This window comes from Drosophila pseudoobscura, chromosome 4, assembly GCF_009870125.1.
Source record: "Drosophila pseudoobscura strain MV-25-SWS-2005 chromosome 4, UCI_Dpse_MV25, whole genome shotgun sequence".
Lineage (NCBI taxonomy): Eukaryota > Metazoa > Arthropoda > Insecta > Diptera > Drosophilidae > Drosophila > Drosophila pseudoobscura.
In genome coordinates, this window is record NC_046681.1 from 12,329,244 (window position 1) to 12,356,035 (window position 26,792).

Genomic DNA, 26,792 nt, shown 5'->3' on the forward strand with positions numbered 1-26,792 from the left:
TATGCGCTTTTTGTGTTGTTTTATTTGTATTATTTATTTGGCTGTTTGTTAGGCGGAGGGCTTAAGCCTTTAAGCACATAATTTCAATTGCTGTGCATAACACAAAAGGGATTAACTTTGATTTTGACGTGTGATTTGTATCTGTGTCTAACGGACGGGGTGAAAGCCTTCCAGATCTGTGTGTAAATTACCCAAAAACAAAAATCCTACATCCCCGAAAGCCCAATGAGTGTTTCACGCAGATTTTGGCCAGATTCTGGCAAAGCCTGGCACTCCATCTCTCTCTTTCTGGCAATTGAAAGGGCAAACGGAGAACAGAAAACTGGCAGTTAAAATCCACAAAAACCAGAAGAAAAAAAATTCACCGACGCATCTTTCACAGCCTCAGAGCTCAAAGGAACACTAAGAGGTCTGCCTGCCTGCCTGCCTGCCTGGGTCTTAAATGATGGGATTTCTCTTGGCCTGCCGTTTGAGGAGGTAAAATATGCAGCTCTGCCTCAAGTAGATTTAGCTGCTCTCATAGCTGCCGGCTGTTTAATGTATATGAAGTACACTCGCACTCGCACTCGTACTCGCAGTCGTCCTCCGGCGTACATATTTATGCGTAAAGGAGGTCATAAAGTTTCCTTTTGCCCAGGACTTCGCCTCACTTTTGGCTTTGGCCAAGGGAAAGTTTTCTGCCAGAGATTCTTCGTTAAACTTTAAGTTACTTTATATTTCGACAGCTTAAATTGAATTAAAATAAAAGATTTACTTGGTGCCGCAATATTTGTTTGGTAAATTAAAGAAAACATGAAACTGCCCTGATTTTTAGTTTGCAGCTCTTTTAGTTTTGGTTGTAATCAATCTCTCGTTCAATGAAGCCCAACTTTAATTGGATTGAACATATTTTCAAGATACACTTTCCTACACTGGGAGAAAAATGGCCCAGTAAAAAGAAACACAACCATTAAATTAATAATAAGATTTAAAATTAACAAACATAGTGAAATTAAATAGAATTTAATTTGATTTAAATATAAGTATTTCTTTTACACTTTTAAATAAATAATTAAAATAAATAAACAACTCAAAATATATGTTTTAAATTAAATTTGTGGGAAATATATTTAATTTTAATATGAAATTTATTTAATTTAAATATAAAATGTATTTAATTTAAATATGAAATATTAAATAAATAAACACCTCAAAATATATGTTTTAAATTCAATTTTTGAGAAATATATGAAATATGAAATTTACTCAATTTAAATATGAAATTTATTCAATTTAAATATGAAATTTATTCAATTTAAATATGAAATTTATTTATTTTAAATATGTAATATATAAGGATCAAATAATTTTTGATTAATTATAAAAATGTAATTAAAAACACTTCCATTTAAATATTTCCGCTCTCGAGGCACAAATAATGTAATAAATATTCAAATCCAAGTGTAACTTTTCGAGGCTCTTGGCCTCTGGGTTTATTCCCTGGTAATCACTCCTTTCTTTTCCCTTTTATGCAATCCATTGTCATCATCCATCATCAGTGTTTGGATGCATATAATTTAGAAATCATATTCATTTCATTGCGTAAACCTCTTCTGTCAATCCAATTTGCATAAACTGCGCCTATTATAATCGTACAAATGTCATCACAGAGTCTCCGCATTGATCTGCGGTTTCTGCACTCACATACAGCCCTCATCCAACTCCAATTTGCAGCAATCCAACCGCAACCAGCACTTCTGTAAAGCACTTCTCTCTCTCTCTCTACGTGGCTGCACATGTACAATGTAGGAATGAGAAGCCAGAATGGCGACACTTTGCTAACTGGAATGGCTTCATTAAGGCATTAAAGCGACAGAGCCAGAGCCAGAGAGAGAGAGAGTGAGCGGGTCGTGTGCTGAGAGAAATTTATGAATATGTGGCATGATTTGGGCTAATCACGTTGCTGCCATTACCCAAAATTATTTCACATGTAAAGCGCGTAGAACCCCAACGAAAAGTCAAAAACAAAATGCGAGAAAAGAACATTATTTAAATAACTTAATGCGTTAAATTTACGAGGTCCGAGGCATGTATACGAGTGTATTATATACCTAGATGAATGCCTTTGTGGGGGCGGTGGAAAGGGAATATTCAAATTCGGTCAGGTGTATAATTAAATTGGAAATTTGCGGGCACACGCACAGGGCTGGAAATGTTGAGGATTTGAACTTCTAAATGGTTGCCATTGCCACATCGCTATCGTCGCCTGATTATGCCAGCCACTTGACCGCCACTTAAGACCAGGGGTCGCCCCCCCAACACCGAAAAAGGTCAAAGTATCAAGTTTTCAGTGTGCTCCAAGCTCCAACTAAAGTTGTATATGGAAATGTCCAGGGGGGAGGGGTGGGGGGGTGTTGGTCATCATTTAAGAGAACGAAATTCCCCATAGATGAGCGCACTGGCCCATCGTTCATTGCGTTCTGTGGCACTTTGATGATGAAATGTGTGTCAATGACTCCCCGAGGAGGGCGCGGAGACCAGTCGACAGATGATATGCGTGCCTCGTTATAAACCTAATGAATGTATTAAACTTGCAGGATGTCCTGCGAGTATAAGGTGGTGTTTGTTTTGGTCTCGAAATTTCATTCAAATTGGCTAATTTGCGGAGGTATTACACATGGAATTTTCTATTAGTTAAAGAGACATCTGACATCCAAGCAGAAGGGCAAAGAAAGATATTACAGCTTTATAAATAATTTACTGTATGTACGATGTACATTTTCTCTTAGTCTTATCCCCCCATTTCGTATTAGAATATGTACATGAATTACCCAATTCCAAAGTTATACAAATGAAATGTTAATGACTTCTATTTAAAGAACAAAAGGTGTGAAGGCACTCATTATGCAGTGATTACCAGCCACCCCAACGCCCCACCACAGGCGAAATGCCAGCCTTTTGTATTCCAGGAAAGGAAATACCATAAATAGCTGCCTTCAAAGGTATTAGAACGAAAGAAAAGCCGTAAGGAAATCATCCTCAATGGGCAGAATCGAAATGCCATTAATCTTGGGGGCGTAAGTGCAGCTCATAAGTTGTGCCTAAAAGTTATTGACCATGCAGTTAATTAAGTAGCTCTGCTCTGCTGCCAATAATCCCCACACTACGGCGAGTATTTCGTGTATTTCCATGTGCCGCTGCCGCTGCCACTGCCGCTGTGTTGGTGGCACGTTTGAGCGGTGCTTTTCTCATTAAATGCGTAAATTTAATTGCTTCGACGGCGACACGTGGCGTATAATTAATGACGGGAATTGTAGCTGAAGAGTGCTGTAGAGTATCCAGGCGCAGCTGGAGAAGACAGAGAGAGAGAGGGAGAGACGGAGAGAACTCCAACCAAACATTCACTGAATAAGTCATAAGGTTTTGGCTTTTCACCAGAGCAGGAGAAGCTCAAGGAGCAAGGCAGAGAGAGGCAGAGCAGGGACAAGGACAGGGACAGTCAACATCCGTCGTACACAAATAAGCCATATCATTCGCATTTCGTGTATTGACTGACAGTTAACATGGCTTGGCAAAAAGTTTGCAACGACTTTTGCAATTGTCCTCCGTGCATACCAAAAAAAAGAGCCCCAAGTCGAAGCCAAACCCAAACCTAAAGCACAATTGCAACTGTCATACGCATGCAGCCAGTACAGGGGGGGGCATGCAGCACAGAAGCAGCCCAAGAGTCCTCCACCAGCTCTACCCATACATACATATTGTACGTTGGGGTACGGGGATACATATATATTTGGCAACAATTTATAAGGGCAATACGTGCAGGGCATATGCCCGGGTTAGGTTAGAATTCCTGTCGAGGACAACTATGCGAGGTCCACGCGTGTGCATACCAATGGCCCCGGTCGGTCGGTCGGTCTCGAGGACAAGGACCTGGACAGACAGCCAATCCCAGCAAACATTTTAAACTCCAAGAACAAGTCATGGGGCAACAGCAAATACACGCAAAACATGAAAGGAAGCCCAGATCTAGCCTTGGGCTGGTTCCAAAGTTCGAATACTCTTAAAGGGGTTTTTGCAGGTGAAGAAAAGGTTAAGTGACAGAATTATGATAGTAGTAGGCAGGTAATTAGCTATTTGAAGCAGGTTTATATAGACTATGATGTTAAGAATTATCCTGGGCAACATATATGATATTTTTTCATTTAAATTTTTTTTTTTTAATTTTAATTTATATAAAATCTAACAATGGTGATGCTTTAGAGAAACAAAAACAAAGTTTCTCCACAAAACCTGTGTGCCAATTAATTGTTTCTATGGAGGGCATTGAACTGCAGCCAAGGCATGGGTATTGTCCATTTTGGGCGGGAATAAATGAGTAAATGCTCAAATTAATAAAACTACAAAAAAAAGAAATAGTACATAAATAATAAATATTGAAAAAAAAAAATGTATATATTATTTGTCATAACAAAAATGATTAAAAAATATTTTGGTCTCAGGTTTAGGTGAAATAGACTAAAAAAAACTGAGAGCTTGGTATTCCTTAGAAGAATAAACAGATCTTTAGATTCAGTTTCTTAACCAAAAATCTTAATCACATTCCTAGCTTCTGCGTGCAAAGTCCTCCTCTACCTTGCAATACCCGTTTTTTAGGGTATCCCAAAAAAAATGTAACTTACAACTGCAACTTGTGCCGGAGGTGGTCCCAGACTTCTACTTCAAGTTCTGGAAATTGCTCGCACTGCGTTGGCATATCTCCTCCTCCGTTTGTACCTTCCCCCCCCCCCCCCTCTCACCCGACCCGACCTATGTTACACAATTCGATAATAAATATTACAAGCTAGACAACAAAAGAAGAAGCACCCATACATACATATACTCTCCATATATATATGTATATATGTATGAATATGTATAGAATACGAGAATTCGAGAAGAAAACGAAAAAGTTGCGAGCACAAAACGAGCGAAAAACAAATTAAATTCGGTTTGCTGTTCTCATTTTTTGTTCCGACGCTTCTTTTGCGTTTCGTTTCGTTTTTTTGTATTTTTATTTTTATTTTTTCAGCACACAAATTTTTTTAGCAATTACGTTTTCAGGAGGTGGGGGGTGCAATGCTGGTATCATAGGAGGGTATAAAGACTGCACGAAGTCAACGATTTGCATAAGTTGGGCGTGGCCCTGCGGGGTTGGGGAGGCGGTGTTCGGCTGGGGCGTGGCATTGGGGGCCGGGGCCGGGGGCGGGGGCGTTGTCGCATTGATTACAAGCGTGAAAATGAATTTCGATTATGCGACGAAGGACGAGCACAATGAAACGACAACACAGTGGGGCATGGAGTTGCAGCAATGGCCATGTTTTCGTTTGCCTTTTGCTTTTGCGGCCCATTGTCACAGTCGTGGGTCGCCTCAAGGCACGCCATGATTTCTGAGTCCTGGCTGGGGATTCCCCCAACAGAATAGACCTGATGAGGTTCGACACGGTTCGCTGGCCGTAGCATATGTACATGTGTACATACTCGTATCTGGATATGCTCGTAATTTGTGCAATCCACACGGAAATGTAATCAGAGAAGGTTCTTTAAATTGTGCCACACACACACACACACGCAGAAGATTTACATCGGTAACCATGGCCTTATAGGGCACATGGAAAAAACATTTGAACAGAGAAATCCCTTTTTTTGCGGATATCTAGCGAGGAAATGCATCGCCTCCAAAAATATGATAGCTCTGAATATTTAAAATATTTAGTTATGGTATTTGTTTACTGTTATTCAATAAAAACGGAAGAAATCATATGAGAACACAAAAAAAAAATATTATTTCAACCAGAAGGCAAATATTTGTACCAAAATTCTAAAGAATTTTGATGGATATTTTATTTCTGGAAATGTGTGTCAAATAGATTGTATTTCGTACAACTTCCAGGGAGACTTAACAGTCATCAGTCAGACACTAATGATATAATCCGCAGCCAAATCCTCATTCATTAATTATTTAAAATCTATTTATAAAAAGCTGTGCTTTTTTTCGGCATATTCCCCCCTCATGTATTACTTGATTTTTTGATCAATTACTGTTGCTGTTGTATTCGCAGTCGTCTTGAAAAATGTCCTTTTTATGCTTCATTACATGGCGTCTTCCTGTTGTCAGTTTTTCTTTACATTTCGTTTAACATTTGTCACTTTTATAGCCGCATGTGCGTCTCTGGCTCTCTCCCGTATCTGTGTCTGTATCTGTCTGCGATGGTGTGGGTTTCCTTCCGTAAGTGTGTCTGTGTCTGTGTGTGTGTCCGCATATGCCTCGCAGCTGCCCATCTTCATTTCGGTATGTTTTTCGCTTTTCTTTTCTTTTGGTTACCCCGATTTTTGGGGGAGTTCGAGGGTGTGTTGGACCAGTAAAGGTGTATGGAACATATTTATAGGAGGAAGGGTTTTCGAGTAGATATAGGGGTCATCAAATCTAGCAAAATCGTCAGACAGTCGAGGCCTGTCACAGATCAGAAGATTATTAAAGCCAGACTAAGGAAGAAAAAGCTTTAAATTATAGAAAAAAAGTTGTGGGTCGTTGTCCGATATTTCACTCCTATCGGCGCCAGCGAGCAATGCTAGTGAGCCGGGGGCTGCCGCAGGAACGAGGCGAGTGAGCCAGGGGTTGACGCTGGAGCGAGGAGAGTGCGCAGGGGTGTTCATTTTATATCTTAAAAGTGTTGCCAGTCATGCACATGAAATTCTGGTTGACAGAATTACCATCTCTCTCTGAACAAGTATTTTTTAGACCTTTCTTTAGCTCCAAATCTAAAAACGAGGTATCACCTGGTCGTTACACCCAACATAAAACTCTTATATATATTTTTTTTTGTCTCCTACTCGTGTTGCTATGACTGTTGTTGCTGTCGTTTCATCAACAGCTGCCGCTATTGCTGCTGTTTCTGTTGCTGTTGCCGTTGCTCCTGCTCCTGCCCCCAGCTAGAGAATGGGGATCCCCTGAACACTTTGGCCCAGCCTCTTTACAACTTGATTTAAGGTTCAGTTGATATGTCGCCATGTCGGCTTCCCTTCACTCTCACTTACACACCCATTGCCATTGTGCCACTGTGCCACTTCCACTTCCACTTCCACATCCACATCCAGTCCGTTTCTCGTTCTGTCTTCGTGTGTGTTGTCTCCTGACAAATGTCATGTTCAAATTGCAGACTGAACTTTTGACTTTTGACAACGAATGGTAGCAGCACACACACACACACCCCGAGAACCAGCAATGATGATGCCTTGATAGATATGAAGTGGATTTCCCCACCAACAGTCAAGGTCGAACATAAATAATGAGTGACGAAAAAGGTCATTCGAGAAAGCACACTCTTAATATATCAAAGTGATTGACTTTCCCCCGCTCTCCTACGCTTTTGCGAAAATTTGATTCCCATGATAATATTGCATTATGAAATTCCTCTCTCTGTCGCTCTCAAACGAGTATTAATAATTGTGGAAATATTTTGGAGCTCTTCATAATTATTGAATTTCAATATTTAATTCATTTGCATTTGCATTTGCATTTGACTGCCATACGAGTTCTCCTACCATTTCCACTTAAATTTGCATCTCTAATGAGTTTCAATCATCGACGGCAGCCGCCCAGGAATTAGTCCAAAACTAAGTAGACAAATCTGTTGTACACGGCATCGCATCGCATCGCATCGCATCGCATCGCATCATTTTGAAAATTATATAAATTTGTGTGAAATTTTGTCAAATTTATATGACGGCAAATGACCAAAAGCCCAACAGCCACATACATTTTTAATAATTATTCTCCATCTGGCTCAAACACACATAAATACTAATGGGATTGCTGCGTCAAATTATTATTATATATTGTACTCGTACTCGCCATACTCCAAAAACGAAAGCTATTAAAAACCTGAAGCATGATATTGGCAAATAAATATTTATGGATAGGAATTATACAGAAATAAAGTAATGACACTCTGAAAATATGTATGAAAAATAATACTTGAAAAGTAAAAAATACCACACAGAAATATGGATATATTGTTGAACAGTTTTGTGATTAATTTTTTCACTAAACAATTTTTTAGTTATAATTGTAATTAGTTTAATGATAAATATAGATAAAAACAATTTTCAAGCACCTTTTAGACCTGAGATTTTATTTATGATTCAATGCCAATTGATTGGAATCACTCGAACATTCTTCAACAAATATTATACAATGTTCTAGAGGTAAATAAATTTAAAACTATTCCCGATGTGAACCAAACAAAATTTTTCTGATAGATTTGGGGCTTACAAAATTTTTAAAAATATTGTTTTTTTTATGGTTTAATTTTTTTTAATTTTCTTTACTTTGTTTTTGCAGTAATAGTGCTTGTTTTTCGAAATTGAGAATTTTTGCGGTATTATTTTGACTTGGAAAATTCGGAAAAATTCGAAATAAATTTATTCCTTGGGAGTTTGTATTTTTCTGGTATACGTAGATTAATTCCGCGTCTTTTAAGGTATCGTATGTAATCCTTTATCCATCGATTTTTACAAATGGTTTTTACATAGATGGTTCACAGCGGAAAAAAAGTGTACACATCAAATTTACAATATTTCAAGGAGCAAAAACGAATTTGTTTTAAGGAATATCAGCGGGGAGAATGGGGCATGCCGCTAAGCCCCAAGAAGTCTGCTTTTCTACTGATTCTCTCCATCAATAAATTGATGAAGTCAGTATTATGATTACCAGTCTAAGAAGAGTTTTATGCAGCCCTTGTAACCATCCATATACATCAAAAATTAACTCCGTTCTGGCCACGTTTAATTCATTGATCTATCACCGGATGGGGGAGGCCTCGGTGGGCATGGCCCTTGGCATAGGGGCCTCAATCCCATTAGCGTGTTAAACTACTTAACATGGTGAAAGACAAGCCCCCAAACAGAACTCCAGGAGGAGGAGGATGTGAGGAATACCTACAGAAGGGGGGCGTGCCACATAACAACTGATTGAATTAATCAGCTTCATTATTTTGGTAGTATTTTGGGAGGGATTTAATGCATTTACAGGGCTTGTTCAATTAGGAGAGGGAACCAGGACCAGGACGATGACTCCCTTTGTACACAAATTCCCTTACCGAATCGAATCGAATCGCATTGAATTGAATTGAATGGCAAGGAATGTTTAATGTAAGAGAAGAGAGAGCTTGAATTTAGGAATTTATGTGGCTACGTGCGGGGCATTTGCCAGTCCTCCAGAAAGGATACATATGTCGATGTCTCTACCTTCCCCGAAACGGAAGAAAGTGTGTGGTGTGTGTAGTGTAGTGGCATTTGTGGTATGCATATTTAATGACATCGCTGGGCCATTATTGAAATTGGTTCATACAAAACAAAAGGCGCAATCAGCACACACACAAAAACCCACAAAACCCAACAAACAATCAACCAACAGTCAAACAAACAAACAATCATCCACTCCATATGTTTATGTTTAAACAAAAATACTTTAGAAGCTTCGATTTGTATAAATATTGCCGCCAGATATGGATAATATAATATACCTCTTTTTGGTATTGGTTTAATCAAAAGGTTTCGTTATTTTGGTTTCGTATTTTGGAAAAGAATCACTGGGAATTACAGTTCAAATGATGATGATGACACAATCAATGTACCAAAAGTGCGCCCAAGCCCACACCGACCGACAGGTGACACAACAGTGAGAGAGAGAGAGAGAGAGAGAGAGAGAGAGAGTGAGTATCTTGTAGATACTTCACACAATAAGGTACACAGACAGAGAGATATATTACGTACATCCAAATACCCATACCACCCATCCCATCCACTTTTATCCCCACACGAATATTGTATTATTTTCAATAAGCAGGCGACATATTGATAACAAAAGCTTTGAAATATATACAAGCGTTCCTCTGATCGGGACGAACCCCCATGCCATCCCCCCCCACATCTACGGAACATTTTCAATGCCTGGAAAATATTGAATATCCCCCCAGCACACACACACAAAGGACATGACAGAGCGAGGTAGCATCCAAGCATAAAACATTTTGTGGAGAAGAAATATTGTACGGTCATGTCATTGTATTGGTTATATATTTATATATACGGATGTGTCTGTGGTGTGCATGTTGATGTGGGATTAGACTACTGGCAACGAAAGGAGGCATTGAGGAATGGGGGCTAGCAGTGTGTGTGTGGACTGCAGTAGAATTTCTATTATATTCCCAACTCTTAAGCGGAGATGATGCCAAAATGATGATATGAATGCAATGATGGAAAAACCGCAAAAACCAAGAGAATTTGAATGCAAAAAAAAAACGGTAGAAAAACCATTTAAAAAAGGGGAAGACAGCAAAAGATGCAAATGAGAAACGGTTCTGGCTCTACTTCAACCTTCAAAAGTTAACCGTGTTCTAGCCTCTCTCTGTATTTTAGCCAGTCAACCTCTCGCCTCTCTCTCTCTCTCTCTCTCTCTTTTAGCCAGTCAATCACTCCTCCTCCGCCTTCGATTACAGCCGGAAGAGTGACATTTTTAGTTGCAGCAGCAGAACCCACAATCTGAATGAAAAAGATGTGTAGGAAGAACCATACCCATTTCTCCCGTTCTCTCCCACTCTCGCTTAACAATACCTTTCCATCTTTTGATGCCATTCCAGCCACCCTTTTTTGGAGCAGCGTCTGCTGCTGTCACATAATCCCCTTTTTCAATAAGATTTAAATTTGCATTTGACACATATTGGACGACGACAACCAGAGCCAGAACCAGATAAAGAATATGGGAATGGGAATGGAAACGGGAATGAGAATGAGAATGGAGGTACGACGAGGATGAGGATGAGGACGAGGACAATCCAAAACCATCGAAAACCAAACCAAACGACGATGTCGACAACAACTCACAAACAGCGAATAGGAATCTATATGCATATATCCTTGCAAATACAAGTGCAAAAAACATCTTGGCAATAATATTTGACATATCGAAGATTACATGCCCTTTAGACACGTTCAAATCTCACAAGAATGCATGATAAATTGTGTACAGAAGCAAGAGTTATGGGAACTGGTAATCTCTTGTATTGTAGCTGAAAATAATCTTCTATTGAGAGGAGATATTGATGTGAATTTACGAAAAAGATAAGCACCCATAAACAGACTATTTTTAGAGGCAGATACATCAGATATTTTACTTTAAAGTTAACTGCCTCTTTTTACAAACTTTTTTCGGTATACGAAAGGCAGATATTTTATCTATCCAGTGAATTTCTAACTAAAAAACTTGTAAAGAGTGTTCTCTGAGAATTATCCCATACAAATCTAATAATTCCCAACAATTTAGAACACTTTCCACTGCAAAAACATGCACGAAAGCCAAATATTAGTTATACAAAATTGAGTTTCTTTCAAAAAGGGTAAACTTTAAACAGATCTTTAGTATTCCATTTCCTTCGTTTCCTTGTATGTACTTGGTACTTCGTACTCCCTACACACATTAGCATAGGCTCCACAACAGAACATATATTTAACCTCGTCGCATGCATAGCGGAAAAGCAGAAAAGCGGAAAAGCGGAAAAGAGAATGCAATGGCAATGGCAAGGAGGTGGCGAAATCGGCTGGCTGGGCTGGCTGGGCCGGGTTGATGGGAGGTTACCTATGGCACCTATGCGGGACAGGTGACAGCTGAGGGACAGCGAAAGGGGTGGGGGAGGGGGCTGGGGGAGGCTAAAATAGTGCAAAAGGTAGCATACAATAGGAGGAAACTGCGCGTCATTAGCATAGCTAAGGGAATTGTTTTAGTTGGTTTCACTCGGTTTGGTTGTGCTCAGTGGGGGTTTCTCTTCAGCTCGGTTTGGTTCGGTTTGGGCTTGGGTCTGGGCTCTGGGCTCTGTTCGGTTTTTGATATAGGTAGGTACGTGGGGCAGGGACCGAGCCAGTGGTAGAAGCGACCAACATAGCTGACATGTTATGTGATTTGATTTGGTTTCGCATACTCTTTCCTGCTATCTGTCCGTCTCTTTGTGAACGTACGAATGCAGATATGCTCCACACACTAGCGGGCTGCACGGGGGCCAATGGGGGTAAGTACGTTTTGGTTTGGAAACCTCATTAGTTCGACATTCCAATATGTCAGATTGTGGCTATTGCCACATGCGGCAAATACGAGTACCAATAAAAATTCCAGCAACAGCAACAACAGCAGCACCAGCACCATAGAGTATTCAAAGCCAAGAGAGGCAATCGGAAAACATTAAATCAAAACGATAAATGATAGCCTGGTAATTAATTGTGAAGATTGTTTCTGAACAGGCAATTGCTGCCACAAAATGGTTTTAGCTTCCTAATAATTTTGATTTTGGTGTCGAATAGGAAAGAGAAATTGGCATTAATAAGAAGAAAACTATTAGTAAATTGCCCAAAAATAAAAATTGTAATCTAACAAATTGTTTTAAAATTTTTATTTAAAAGTTGTGTTATAAAATTTATTTAATTTTGTTATATTTAAAAAAAAATATATATATATAAAAATTATAATTAAATATAAAGTTTTATTTAATAGTTAAAAATAAAATTTATTTTTAAGGAGTTAAGTTTTATTTAGAAAATTACAAAATAATTGTTAAATTTATTATCTTTGGGAACAATTAGTGTATTACCAAAATTTAAAATATTCTAAAGATATAAATCAACACCTTTCATGATATGGGATTTATGTCCTTCAAGGACGAATATTATTTGCTATTATATATTTTTTTTCCATATTCTGTTGCATTACTATATGTAGTATAAATTGGTAACGTTTTGGTTGGGAAAACATCAAACAGAACTAAGTTTTGGTTAGGTTAGATTTCCTTGTCTCCCTTCGACTTTTCTTAAGAAAGATTTACAACCTAAATCTGCTCGAAAACCTCCTACAACCCCTTCAAATCAATTCAATCCCTTCTCCATTGTCATAGTGCAAATCTACATTATTTCATTCTTTTATTTGAGATCTATGCTTGCCATTCAAATCAATGTTCGCTTTTCTGAGCTACCATTTCATATTTCATCATTCAGCAGATGCATAACAATGCCGTAATATCGTATTGTGTCATCTTCCACTTATTCTCTATCTAATTGCATCTCGTCTAACATTTCAATTCACGTTGCCCCATTCACTGTGCTGTCAATAAGTTGTCAGTTTCCTTGGGCACCCAGATAGATAGATAGACAGGCAGACACTCACTTAGTCCCTTCCACATATATCGCACATACACATGTACATACATATCCGCATATGTACGTACAAGTCTGCTCATCCATTTTGCCATTGTGTCGAAACACCGCCAGGCCCCCACTCAGTTCGTCGCCCCGCCTCTCCTCGCCAGCTCTGTGGATCGTGTTTCCTCCTTAGCTCGCTTCATTAAAAAGTAAGCCCTTTTAAATTGGCCCTCCTGCATCCCTTAGCCCCCGACTGCGGCTCCGGCACCGGCTCCGACTCCAATACCGATTCCGTCCGCCACTCTATTCCCGCTTTCCATTCCGCCAACCAATTGACATTCATAGAAAGCAAAGACAGCGTTTCGTTTCCAGCTCCTCTATTTAGCTTTTTTTTTCACCCTTTTTTTTGGGGGGGGGTAGTGGTATCCTTCTCAAATCGTTTTGGCCTGTTCATCTTTTTTGGCCATCTTCTTTTTGTTGGTTTGCGGAGTGCGTGTGTGTGTTTGCCTTTCAATTTGCTGACTGCGTGTGTGCCCAGTTAGAGAAACATAATCGGGGCATACTTTTCCAGCTATTTGCGTGGCGAACACTCCAACGAGCCATCGAAGCGCAGCAAGCAAAATTGTCAAAAAAAGGGTTTGCTGGAATTTGTTGCCTAGGTCCTAGGCTCTCCTTTGTCCTGTCTCCTGTCATCATCTCCCCACCAAATATCTGTCGGGCAATTTACATTTACGATCCAAAAGCAGCCCCAACCGGTGGTACCCGTCAAAATATGTTAAATAACAAACTATTTTGCATTTTTATTTTTATTTTTTTCTTTTTTTTCGCCCCCAACTCGTAGCATTTTTCTGCCGCCTGGTATCGGCCATTAGGCCAATGTTTGGTTGGTGGAGGGGGGGAAGGGGGAAAGGGGGAATGCTCTGGTTTGAATGCTTTGAATGCCACAGAATTTTCTTGTGGGTCTTTCAATGAGGAATGTCTGCGTCGGTCTGGTCTCTGTTTCTGTTTCGCTTTCTAGGCTCTACGCCTATGTCTCCCCCCCCCCTGTTTACACAACCATGTCAATTTAAATCTATGTCAAAACACACGACTTAGTTGAGGTTTATTTATGTCGGTCTGCCCTCGCACACAAGACTCCTCCTTCACAGGGAATTCAATAAAAAAAAAAATGAAAAAAAAAACCTAAAAGCGTGGGGTTTTCCACTCCTGTATTTTATTTGCATTTCCGAGTCACGTAAACGGATCTTTGGCACTATCTCTGGATAATATTCGATTCGTTTTTTGTCCTGCCTTCTTTCTTGCTGCGTTGTAAATTCCATTGAAATTGGTTTTGGCGCGGGGGCAACGCCCACGCCTCATAATAAAGATCTAATTTCCGTCACATACTCGTATTTGGGGTTTGAATTAAAGTGGAAAATGTGTGCTCAACCGTTTAGCCCCCGAGGGCGGGGCGTGGCTGGCATGGAACGTATGATTAGCATCAATCAGTGGATTGGCTGGACGTTTAATTAAAAATCAATCAGTTGCTGTGACATAAAACTGAATGCTTCGATAAACAGTGGAAAAGCAAAGGCTGTGGTGCCGTCGATGCAGAATAGATACAGGGTTTTAGGGCTTTAGACCCCAAACGGTTTTCTAGCGTGTTTAACGGCGAAGGACTCTGCCGTTGGTTGAATGTGGAATGTGGGTGGGTGTGGCAGCAAGCACGAAGTACCGCTACAATTTTGTAGTGGACATCAATCATTTTGTTGCGTTACATGAGGCAAAGTTTTCGTGTTAATCAGCAAACCCCAATAACATGATAGATTAACTCTGACTTTGTGGGCAAGTCCAAGGCTAGTCGGAGTTAAGGTCCCGGTAATTAAGGCTACGAATTGATTGGGAAATTGTCTGTGATTTTCGTGGCCACCCAAAGACCTTTAAGCTTATGGTAGGTCGGGGGTTACTTCTCTCATTTCCATTTATTTTCGTGACCCATTAATGGGTTTAATATTTATGGAAAAGGACATTATTATTTATTTAGTATTTTAATACCATAATTATTATATATATACATATATATATTTTTTAGCCATTAATGCTTTTTTCCTGCATTATATAAATTAATTAGTGTGTTTAAAAAATTCAATAAAATATTTAGATTATTAAAAGAAATCTAAAATATTGTATTATTTGTATTATATTCAAAATAATCAAATCCGTAAACCTTTTGGCTACATTTTCATAGAAACCGTTAAAAAAACAACACATTTCATACAAAATTTGATTTATTAGGCTCATAATAATTTATGTTTCAAAGAAAACTAACGCCCAGGCAACTGCCGCAGGACGACAGGCCGACATGAGCAAAGGGCCAAAAGGTTTAGGCCAGAAGGCTACAAAGGAATCGAAAAACATGAAATATTGCCTTCTATAAAGTGGATTATAAACCACCCGATGATAGAGCGGGTAGACAGGACCTTCTGATGATAGAGGCGGGGGTTTTAGAGACCTTCTGACGGTAGAGCCGGGGGTCTTCGGGACCTTCTGACGGTAGAGCCGGAGGTCTCCGAGACCTTCTAGAGGCGGCCTCGAAAGGACCCAGGTCAAGGTAAATTAACTCCGACAGGACACCCAAGTGGACCCTGTTTATGATTACTTTCACGCCTGTCTGGTCATTAACCTCCGAATACCGAATACCGTGCAGCCACATACAGCCCCGCAAAGGAAAACATTTTCGAGGTCCGCTCGCTCTAATTTGTTTTTTTTTACATTTTTATTAGTCCACAAATAAAACTTTTGGTTGTTTGTCTATCCATGACGAGGGGCCTGAGCGATGGGCGGAGCTGGAGAACTGGTGGCATAAACAGATCAATAAAACAAAACGTAGAAGCAAAGCCAGGGTCGACAGCACCACAGAAACTACCAAAGGGAATGTAACCAGAAGACAAAACAGCAACACCAACAACTGGCGCAGTTCCCATGCAAATTTCTCAAGAACTGACGCCCAACCCCAGCCCCAATGCCAGATCCTGCCTATAGGACAACGACAACACTCTCCACGCCATTAACTGTTGCCCGTCTATTTGTTGCTACAAATAATGTGTAAGCAGGCATATTTTTGTCAACGAGGCTAATTTCTGTCACAGATTTACGTGACAATGGCCTCCGTAGAAGGCAAAAAGCAGCCCCACCCCCACACAACAAAAAATATGGATGGGGGGGGCGGTGGTGAGGGCGAGGAAGAAATCCAAAGAAATCCCCCAAAAAAACAACAATTACAAAACAAGTTTCATCAAAGGAGCTGGGCGGTGGGGTTCTGCTGGGGAGCTATGTAGGTAGGTTCTGGCTGGTTTTTGGTTGAAATATTTGTTGTTCTTCTTTGGCTGCTCTGTCACTGAGGTTCGTCGTCGTCGTCGTCGTTTTGCGGGCAGTCCGTAAAAGCCATAAAAAGAAATATAACAGGCAGAAGCAGAAACAGCAGCAGAAACAGCAGAAGGAAAAAAACAGAGAAGCCCAAAACAAAACTGAGCCGTGAAGCAGCAGCGTCACAAAAAAATAAAACTGGGTTAGCTTGGGTCCTACGAGTACTCATACTCATACTCATACTCACACTCGTATTCGTATACTTATTCGTACTCCTCCTCGAGCCGCCCCCTCTTCCGTGCCACTCATTGTTGTCTTTGCACCTACGCTATGGTGTGTTTTTTTGCTCTTTATGAATGATGCGCCCTGTTGTTGTCCGTCTTGGTTATTGTTGTCCGAAGAACCTGAATGTATGACACATATGCAATGCCCCCCACCGCACTCTACACTGTACACACACTCATTCCACGGATGATTCTAAGCATTTGTGCTAGTTTTTTTTTTCCTGAAAGCATCTTAAAGACCAGGCATAACAGCATGGATGATGGCCAGTACAGCCAGAGATCGATGCAAGTCTTTCGCCATAGTCAAACCAGAGCAACACTGGGGAAATCGTAGATTATCTATATCTGGAATATTCCCTAAATGTTGCCCCCAAGGGCTTTTAAGATTTCTGCCTCCCTTGCACAATGCAATGGTAATCCTCTCGGAGCAAAATATCTTACGACACTTCCTAAACCCCTTTTAAAGTAAAGTCGGAAAGCTTCTTACACAGTGAAAGCTTAGGGAGAGCCATCTTAATCCCGGTGCTGGTCCTCTGATGGTCCTCTGCTGCTTAAACTTGAAACGTACATCGTACTTGTGTACGCTTGATTTAATAACTGATGGTTAAGAATATGTGAGTATAAATTACAAATAGTTAATCGTATCACTTATAGCAGACACACACAATAAACCATCATCTAATATCAATAATAATAAGCGACAGTTAATTAATTGCTATGTAAGAAAACATAGATGATGCTTATTAGGACACACATCAGGGAGCATATCGGATAGTTAAGAAGACAAAATAAGTCAGAATTCAGGCACTAAAACGCTATGCTCCATTTCCGTAAAAAAGCTCACAATAAAATTATTCAACGTTTTAAATTCCACACCTACAAATATTTCACATTCGAAATCTTTGAACATTTTTTTTATCTCAACACATTCATGGGCAAATATTTCCTCATATCTCGCACAGCTTGATGCTTGTAAATCGTGGATTTCCATTCTAACAAACCGAATTCCATCTGTGTCATTCCCAAAACTATGACAAATAAAGAAGGAATGTTCTAAATACAGAAAGCTACCGCTGGAATGATATTCCGACTATTCAGCAACAGGATTGATTGGTATTCACAGAGGAATCGTAAAACGATGCTTCAAACGGAAAAAAAATAATAAAAGAGGCACTTGATAAGCTATAATTTTGATAAAAAGATTAGGATACAAATATATAAATTAATGTTAATGGTGGTAGAGCCAGCCCGTTTGCAATTGAAAAGTACCCTCAATTTGGGAATAGCCCAATGCCCATGCCATTGAGGTGGCCCACAGACATTACCGGGCTCTGGCTCTGGCTCTGGCTGTGGCCGATAGCGATCCGAAACTCAATGGACATTACCGCAAAACAGCAGGAGGTGGCCATCATCGAACCCGTAGACAGTCAGTCCATCACCATTGCTGATTGACGCTGATGTGTTTGCCACCAGATGAACATTTAATTCCTTCTTCTGTGCCCAACCCCAGCGCCCCTCTCTGCATATATGGTGCCCAAGTGCCTGCTGTCCCTGCGTCCCTGGCTTTTGTTTATTGGCTGACAAGTGCTGCACATCCGGGCTGGTTGCGTTTTGCGGAAATGAGCAAATGACTAATGACTGACCAAGCAGAGAGCGTGAGAGTGAGCGGGAGAGAGGGGGAAAGCTACAGAGACACCCATTCATACGAGTGTATATCCTCTTTGGAGTCCGGCTCTGGCTTTGGTTCTCGTTCTTTTGCCTTTTTCTGTTTACTGTGCGCTTCAATTAAAGCATCTTGCAGGAAATTGAACTTTTAGTCAAGTGGCCAAAGGATGGGGGCAGAAGGGCAGATAGTGGATGGTTGGGTTTGGATTCGAGATGGAATGCCACTGGGGTCAGAGGGGGCAGCGTCATCAATCTGTTACGTACTTACTTGAAGCGGGGGGTGGTGGTGGTGAGGCGCTGTTTAAAGCTTCAGTGGTGTATCCGTATCCAGTTGTTGCATGTGCCCAAGATTTGGTTTCCTTTTACTCAGCTTTTCCTTGGCTTTCCTTAGCTTTTCCTTGCCTTAGATTTAGCTATTTCTTCCTCGGCTCAAGTTTGATTAGCACTTCACTTCACTACAATAATCACAATGTGATTGGCGTTGGATTTACGCTTTTCCTTTTATTATGTGAATTATTTGCTTATCTTTTTTTCAAAAACTTAACATTGCTGTTTAGCGTTACACGTTCACGTTCCATCGCCATCGCCATCGCTTCAGTACGAATTTCTCATAACATCAGCACTAGAGAGATCTCCGCTATCCCGTCGTATCTGAGGCGTCACGGTGCAACCCCAAAAGCGGTGCTCACGCGCCAAATAACAAACGTGCACTGACACATCCGTGCAACATTATGCGGATTTTATGGCACGACAACGACAACGACACCAGACCGACCCAAAGAACCCGACGACCAGCTACGACGGCGGCGGCGACGGCGTTGACGACCTTCGACCAGAGCTTCGTTTTTTTAGATCACACGAAAGCACAAAGTCAGCATTCAATAAGAAATTTGTTGTCCTAGGCGCAACAGACGAAAGCCGACGGCCCAGTCGGCTCATGAGCGCCGGAGAGCACTCCGCAAAGAGAGTCTGCACATGCGCGCCCATTAATTTCGAGGCTGGCAATGCTGTCCGCTTGCGAGTCTCGAGATATTCGAAACTGGACAGTGATTTGATGACGATGAAGATGAATGAATGAGTGGGCTGTATGGAGTCTGGGTGTGGGTGGGGGTGTGGGGGTTCGCTCTATGAATGGAGTGGGATGGATGGTGGGGCCTGTTTTGCAAGATAGGAGGGTTGATTCAAGTTCAGGTCGCCCTTTGACCACAAAATACCGGCTGCTAGCTAATAAACTCCCAAGGAGCAACCAAAAATGTTGTTCGAATTTATTGTTCAACATTCTTCTGCTCGTCGTAGTCCTGATTCTGGGGGCTCTCTCACCCCTCCCCTCAAAAAACTAAGACTGATAAATGGCCACGCACTCTGGCAATTTGCAAGTTTTCTTCAGCTAACCCCAAAAGTTTTATATGCCTCATCTTGTTGTAGGCAGTCGGGAGGGGGGGTGGTGGTGGTGCCATTACGGTTCTGGTTTCAGGTCCCAGGTCCTGATACCCCTCTGAGTGCTGTCCTGTCTTTGCTGCTGTTTTTAATATACAATATTAGCCGGTAGTGATGTTTCAATTAATTTTTAAGGTGCTGCCCCCGTCGCTCCGACCCATCTTGAGTGGAGGCAGCACTTGTCAGTGTCAGACAGAGACGGCCAGAGATATGGCCAGAGATGAAGATAGAGAGGCGGCCACGAGAAGAGACCGAAGGGAAAATGTGGGGCGGAACCGCATGCTAAGATATGATGGCAGATGCCAAGCAGAGGATGAATAAATGGCCTGGATGCAAAGTTTAAATTTTTCATAGTCGGTTGCTTCGGTTCGGATGTGTTCGGTCGTTGGGCTCCCGCTCGCTCTTCTGTGGTTTGGGCCTCCTCTATTCTTGTGGTTTGCATTGGTCAAACTGTAGAGCAATCGGACATTAAGCAGCTGCCATGGCGGAGAAGACAGATTATTGCATTTTCATTGCATATTCGATTCAAGGGAACAAAATTAACATTAAAATATGTGCTGATACAAGTTATACTTTGGAAGAATTTTGTAGTAACATATTTACAGGGAAAACTCATTCTAATTGTCCAGAAGAGTGATGGAATGACTGCTCATAATGCAAATGGATGTGGAACCAAATCGATTCCAGTTACATAAGATCTATATCTGTGATTTTGTGTGTCACCATAGGGGTACACCGTCTCTTGCTTTTATCCACACAGTATCCGGAAACCATTTTGTTGAAACCTTTTCAAAGTCGAATTAAATATTATGGGGAATACAAGATTAATAGTAAGAAACTCACGCGGCCTGTTGTTTAGTTCACGCAAACATATCTCCACTCTTAGCTGGCATTCGTTTTCTGCCTGAAATCCGCAAACTTGATCATAGGCACACGTGAATCCATCGAATGATAAAGGACAATACGGGTATGGGCAACCTTTGAACTTTATAGCAAGACTCAGAGGAGCTGATTAGGGATGTTTAATATAGTAAATTGAATTACAGCTGTACAAAATAATATAGATCACCTAAGAGGAGAACGATAATGGACTTCATGTTGTTTGAAAGAGCTAGCACATGAGACTGGTGTAGAATGGGATTTCTCCAGTTACGGAAAGTTGGTTACGGAAATTATCTTGTTGTTTTCCACTTATATTATAAACCTACCATAAACGAGCGGTAATGTGCTCAGCAGCGGCAAGCGTCTCTACATTTATACCCGATATTCAATCAAGATGTGTGTTGCTATCTCGCTCCCATCCGCCACCGCCAGTGAGCGCACACTGCACGAGGAAGAGTGTGTCAGAGAGAGAATAAGTAAGCGTATTAGATTAGATTCTTCTTATTATTATTAGATATTTTAAAATAAAATATTTTAGATTTAAATTAGGTGTTTTGATATATTTTTTGTAAAATTCTTCTTCGAATTTATTTGCCCTTTTTTTAGCTTCATCTGTTCTTCTTTTTTGGGTTTATCTGATATGACTTAATCCAATTTTTCCCCGGATTTTCGTTTGATTCTAATATTTTCTAGCAACCATACTTCTTCTTTCCTCTTCTTCTGTCGATTCTTCTTTCTCCGCTGCTTCTGCTTCTGCTTCTGCTTCTGGTTTCTTTTTCTTAGTCTTCGAATCCTCTGCGAAGATGAGTTTTTGAAAATTGATTTCGTTCTAAATTGTTTATTTTTTTCTTTCTGATGCTCGTTTTGTTATTGGTTATTGTAATATTTTTTGTTCTCAATTGGTGACCTTTTTATTTTCTTCCAAAAATTATGTTTCTGTCTGTGATTCTCTTTTGGATTTTTGTTCTTCACATTTTTCTTCCTTTCTATTTTGGTTATAGTTTTTGTTGAGGATTTTTCTGGTTATCCTTTTGCCTTTTCTGTTGTCGATTCTGATTACTCTGAAGATCCTTCATCTTCCTGCATTATCGAAGTGGGTTCCATTCATTTAGCTTCCTCTGTTGGTTCTTCTGTCGATGTGTCTTCTTCTTATTTTGGTGTCTCGTTGGGTTATTCCTTTGATATGTGTCCTTCGAAGAAAGGTGCCCCGTCAGGTGCTTCCTGCGATGTGTGCTCTGATGATTTAAGTTTCTCTGCAGGTTCTTCCTTGGATATGAATTCGGGTAATTTAGGTCCCCATGCAAGTTCTTCCTGCGATGTGTCTTCTTCTGATTTTGGTGTCTCGTTTGGTTCTTCCTTCGATGTGTGCTCTTCTGATTTAAGTTTCTCTGCAGGTTCTTCCTTGGATATGAATTCGGGTAATTTAGGTCCCCATGCAAGTTCTTCCTGCGATGTGTCTTCTTCTGATTTTGGTGTCTCGTTTGGTTCTTCCTTCGATGTGTGCTCTTCTGATTTAAGTTTCTCTGCAGGTTCTTCCTTGGATATGAATTCGGGTAATTTAGGTCCCCATGCAAGTTCTTCCTGCGATGTGTCTTCTTCTGATTTTGGTGTCTCGTTGGGTTCTTCCTTTGATATGTGTCCTTCGAAGAAAGGTGCCCCGTCAGGTGCTTCCTGCGATGTGTCTTCTTCTGATTTTGGTGTCTCGTTGGGTTCTTCCTTTGATATGTGTCCTTCGAAGAAAGGTGCCCCGTCAGGTGCGACCTGCGATGTGTGTTCTTCAGATTTGGGTGTCTCTGTGGCTTTTTCTTTCGATGTGTCTTCCTCTGATTTTGGTTTCTCTTTTTGTTCTTCTGTCGATGTGTCTTCTTCTGATTTTGGTGTCTCGTTGGGTTCTTCCTTTGATATGTGTCCTTCGAAGAAAGGTGCCCCGTCAGGTGCGTCCTGCGATGTGTGTTCTTCTGATTTGGGTGTCTCTGTGGCTTTTTCTTTCGATGTGTCTTCCTCTGATTTTGGTTTCTCTTTTTGTTCTTCTGTCGATGTGTCTTCTTCTGATTTTGGTGTCTCGTTGGGTTTTTCCTTTGATATGTGTGGTTCGAAGAAAGGTGCCCCGTCAGGTGCTTCCTGCGATGTGTCTTCTTCTGATTTTGGTGTCTCGTTGGGTTCTTCCTTTGATATGTGTCCTTCGAAGAAAGGTGCCCCGTCAGGTGCGTCCTGCGATGTGTGTTCTTCTGATTTGGGTGTCTCTGTGGCTTTTTCTTTCGATGTGTCTTCCTCTGATTTTGGTTTCTCTTTTTGTTCTTCTGTCGATGTGTCTTCTTCTGATTTTGGTGTCTCGTTGGGTTCTTCCTTTGATATGTGTCCTTCGAAGAAAGGTGCCCCGTCAGGTGCTTCCTGCGATGTGTGCTCTGATGATTTAAGTTTCTCTGCAGGTTCTTCCTTCGATATGAATTCGGGTAATTTAGGTCCCCATGCAAGTTCTTCCTGCGATGTGTCTTCTTCTGATTTTGGTGTCTCGTTGGGTTCTTCCTTTGATATGTGTCCTTCGAAGAAAGGTGCCCCGTCAGGTGCTTCCTGCGATATCTGTTCTTCTGATTTGGGTGTCTCTGTGGCTATTTCTTTCGATGTGTCTTCCTCTGATTTTGGTTTCTCTGATGAGTCCTCGTCTGTTGTGTTTTCTTCTGTTGTGTATTCTTCTTCTTTGAGTTTTTCTGTTGGGCCTTCTTCTATCTTGCCGTCTTCTGCTATGTCTTCTTCTATTGCTTCTTCTTCTGTTGTGTACTCTTCTGTTGTTTCTTCTTCTGTTGTGTCTTCTTCAGTTGTGTCTTCTGCTGTTATGTCTTCTTCTGTTACGTCTTCTTCTTTTATGTCTGCTTCTGTTGTCGTTTCTTCTTCTATTGTGTTCTTCTCTATTGTTTGGTTTTCTGTTGTGTCTTCTTCTGTTATGTATTCTTCTGTTGTGTCCTTTTCTGTTGTTGATTTTTCTGTTGTTGCATTTTCTATTGTTTCTTCTTCAGCTGTGCTTTCTTCGGTTGTGTCTTCTTCGGTTGTGTCTTCGCCTGTTGTTGGTTTTTCTTGTGTGACTTCTTCTGTTGTTTCTTTTTCTGTTGTTTCTTCTTCTGTTATGTTCTCTTCTGCTGTGACTTCTTCTATTGTGTCCTCTACTGTTGCGTCCTCTTCTGTTATGTATTCTGCTATTGTGTCCTCTCCTGTTGTTGATTTTTCTGTTGTTGCATTTTCTATTGTTTCTTCTTCAGTTGTGCTTTTTTCTGTTGTTACTTCTTCTGTTGTGTTTTCTTCTGTTGTGTCCACTTCTGTTGTGTCTTCTTCTGTTGTGTCTTCTTCGGTTGTGTCTTCGCCTGTTGTTGGTTTTTCTGGTGTGACTTCTTCTGTTGTTTCTTTTTCTGTTGTTTCTTCTTCTGTTATGTTCTCTTCTGCTGTGACTTCTTCTATTGTGTCCTCTACTGTTGCGTCCTCTTCTGTTATGTATTCTTCTGTTGTGTCCTCTTCTGTTGTTGATTTTTCTGTTGTTGCATTTTCTATTGTTTCTTCTTCAGCTGTGTATCCTTCTGTTGTGTTCTCTTCGGTTGTGTCTTCGCCTGTTGTTAGTTTTTCTTTTGTTGGTTTTTCTGGTGTGACTTCTTCTGTTGTTTCTTTTTCTGTTGTTTCTTCTTCGGTTGTGTATTCTTCTGTTGTGTTCTCTTCTGTTGTGACTTCTTCTGTTCTGTCCTCTACTGTTGTGTCCTCTTCTGTTATGTATTCTTCTGTTGTGTCCTCTTCTGTTGTTGATTTTTCTGTTGTTGCATTTTCTATTGTTTCTTCTTCAGCTGTGTATTCTTCTGTTGTGTTCTCTTCGGTTGTGTCTTCTTCGGTTGTGTCTTCGCCTGTTGTTAGTTTTTCTTTTGTTGGTTTTTCTGGTGTGACTTCTTCTGTTGTTTCTTTTTCTGTTGTTTCTTCTTCGGTTGTGTATTCTTCAGTTGTGTTCTCTTCTGTTGTGACTTCTTCTGTTGTGTCCTCTACTGTTGTGTCCTCTTCTGTTATGTATTCTTCTGTTGTGTCCTCTTCTGTTGTTGATTTTTCTGTTGTTGCATTTTCTATTGTTTCTTCTTCAGCTGTGCTTTCTTCGGTTGTGTCTTCTTCGGTTGTGTCTTCGCCTGTTGTTGGTTTTTCTGGTGTGACTTCTTCTGTTGTTTCTTTTTGTGTTGTTTCTACTTCTGTTGTGTTTTCTTCGGTTGTGTCTTCGTCTGTTGTTGGTTTTTCTGTTGTATCTTCTTCTGTGGTGTATGCTTCTGTTGTGTCCTCTTCTGTTGTTTCTTCTTCTGTTGTGTCTTCTTCGGTTGTGTCTTCGTGTGTTGTTAGTTTTTCTGTTGTGTCCTCTTCTGTTGTATATTCATCTATCGTTTCTTCTGTTGTGTTTTCTTCTGTTGTGCTTTCTTCTGTCCTGTTTTCTTCTGTTGTGCTTTCTTCTGTTGTGTATTCTTCCGTGGTTTGGTTTTCTGTTGTGTATTTTTCTGTTGTGCTTTCTTCTGTTGTTCTTTCTTCTGTAGTATATTCTTCCGTGGTTGGTTTTTCTGTTGTATATTCTTCTGTTGTGCTTTCTTCTGTTGTGTTTTCTTCTGTTGTGCTTTCTTCTGTTCTGTTTTCTTCTGTTGTGTATTCTTCCGTGGTTGGTTTCTCTGTTGTGTATTCTTCTGTTGTGTATTCTTCTGTTGTGCTTTCTTCTGTTGTGTATTCTTCTGTTGTGCTTTCTTCTGTTGTGTATTCTTCTGTGGTTGGTTTTTCTGTTGTTGTTTTTCCTGTTGTGTATTCTTCTGTTGAGCTTTCTTCTGTTGTGTCTTCTTCTGTTGTGTCTTCTTCTGTTGTAACTTCTTCTGATGTTTCTTTTTGCGTTGTGTCTTCTGCGGTTGTGACTTCGTTTGTTGTGCCTGTTTCTGTTGTGGGTTCTTCTGTGGTTTTTTCTTGTGCTGTTGATTTTTCTGTTGTGTCTCTTTCTGTTATGTCTTCTTTTGCTGTGTCTGCTTCGGTTGTTGGTTTTTCTGTTGTGTCTTCTTCTGTTGTGACTTCCTCTGTGGTTGTTTTTTCTGTTGTTGTTTTTTCTGTTGTGTCTTCTTCTGTTGTTGGCGTTTCTGTTGTTGGCTTTTCTGTTGTTGGTTTTTCTGTTGTTGGCATTTCTGTTGTTGGCATTTCTGTTATTGGTTTTTCTGTTATGTCTAATTTTGTTGTAGATTTTGCTGTTGTGTCTTCTGGTATTGAAGGATGTGGCGTCCCTTGATTCTTGACAATTGTTTCACACCATGGTTCTTTCCCAATTATGTGACATTCACCATCCACAATATTCGGGGCCTTATAAGCTATTACATAGATAAATAATTAATATAAATTATAACATGGCGGATAAATTACTCACGGGGTAACTTCGCCTGCTTTCTCAAACACATTACAAGATCGTATGTACAATTTGATGGTATTGTAAACCAGCATTTTCGTTTTGGATCTAATGCACAAAAGGGCTGTACGAAATCCCTCCGACTGATACACAATTCAAGACACCGGTTTTTACGTCCATTATGTCCATCAATGGTAATCAGAACTTGAGATAATTATAGGGTACATTGAGGTATTTATACATGAACTATATTTTTGTCTGGCGAGATTACCTACAAGAGTCAGCAGATGCGACCTCATCGCTCACAGCTCAACAAGAAGGACCGATGACTACCGTAGAACTAATGTGGAGACGAGATTTCGCATGTCCGCACGATTTGTGTCGGATTTGACATGCCTATCCGTATAGTTCTTGAATTTGATTAGAGATAGGTTGATACAATATGATTTTACGGTAGGAATACACTTCGAATTTCTTAGTATTTGACCTATTATAACAATTCCATGGATCATACGGAGTGGAATTTTTGTTTTGTATTTATATGTACATATTTTATTTTCTTTTTGTATTATTATTTTTTCACATATTTTATTATT

The 26,792-nt window shown here is 40.3% G+C and overlaps 3 protein-coding genes across 7 annotated transcripts in view; all 3 read right to left on the reverse strand.

The window, feature by feature from the left end:
• LOC4818057 (chaoptin) overlaps positions 1–26,792 on the reverse strand; it is a 75,226-nt gene that overhangs the window by 41,272 nt on the left and 7,162 nt on the right. The window lies entirely within an intron of this gene.
• Positions 20,483–21,106, reverse strand: LOC26534217 (Seminal fluid protein 35C). The gene is made up of 3 exons (XM_015179515.2): positions 21,001–21,106; positions 20,775–20,939; positions 20,483–20,716 (listed from the first exon to the last, which is right to left on the reverse strand). Exons 1-3 carry the CDS (start codon positions 21,026–21,028, stop codon positions 20,619–20,621), a joined length of 291 nt encoding a protein of 96 aa, XP_015035001.1. The 5' UTR covers positions 21,029–21,106; the 3' UTR covers positions 20,483–20,618.
• Positions 21,938–26,715, reverse strand: LOC117183989 (titin-like). Its single transcript, XM_033379792.1, has 5 exons — positions 26,472–26,715; positions 26,218–26,400; positions 23,660–26,161; positions 22,672–23,593; positions 21,938–22,491 (listed from the first exon to the last, which is right to left on the reverse strand). Exons 2-5 carry the CDS (start codon positions 26,246–26,248, stop codon positions 21,984–21,986), a joined length of 3,963 nt encoding a protein of 1,320 aa, XP_033235683.1. The 5' UTR covers positions 26,249–26,400; positions 26,472–26,715; the 3' UTR covers positions 21,938–21,983.

Coding starts and splice junctions, on each gene's coding strand:
- LOC26534217 (XM_015179515.2), bottom strand. CDS start 21,028: ATGAAGTCCATTATCGTTCTCCTCTTAG. Junction 20,940..21,000: donor CATTATCGTTCTCCTCTTAG/GTGATCTATATT, acceptor ATCCCTAATCAG/CTCCTCTGAGTCTTGCTATA. Junction 20,717..20,774: donor TGAACTAAACAACAGGCCGC/GTGAGTTTCTTA, acceptor GACTTTGAAAAG/GTTTCAACAAAATGGTTTCC.
- LOC117183989 (XM_033379792.1), bottom strand. CDS start 26,248: ATGTGTTTGAGAAAGCAGGCGAAGTTACCCC. Junction 26,162..26,217: donor AAAGCAGGCGAAGTTACCCC/GTGAGTAATTTA, acceptor TCTATGTAATAG/CTTATAAGGCCCCGAATATT. Junction 23,594..23,659: donor CATAAAAGAAGAAGACGTAA/CAGAAGAAGACA, acceptor AAACAACAGAAG/AGTACACAACAGAAGAAGAA.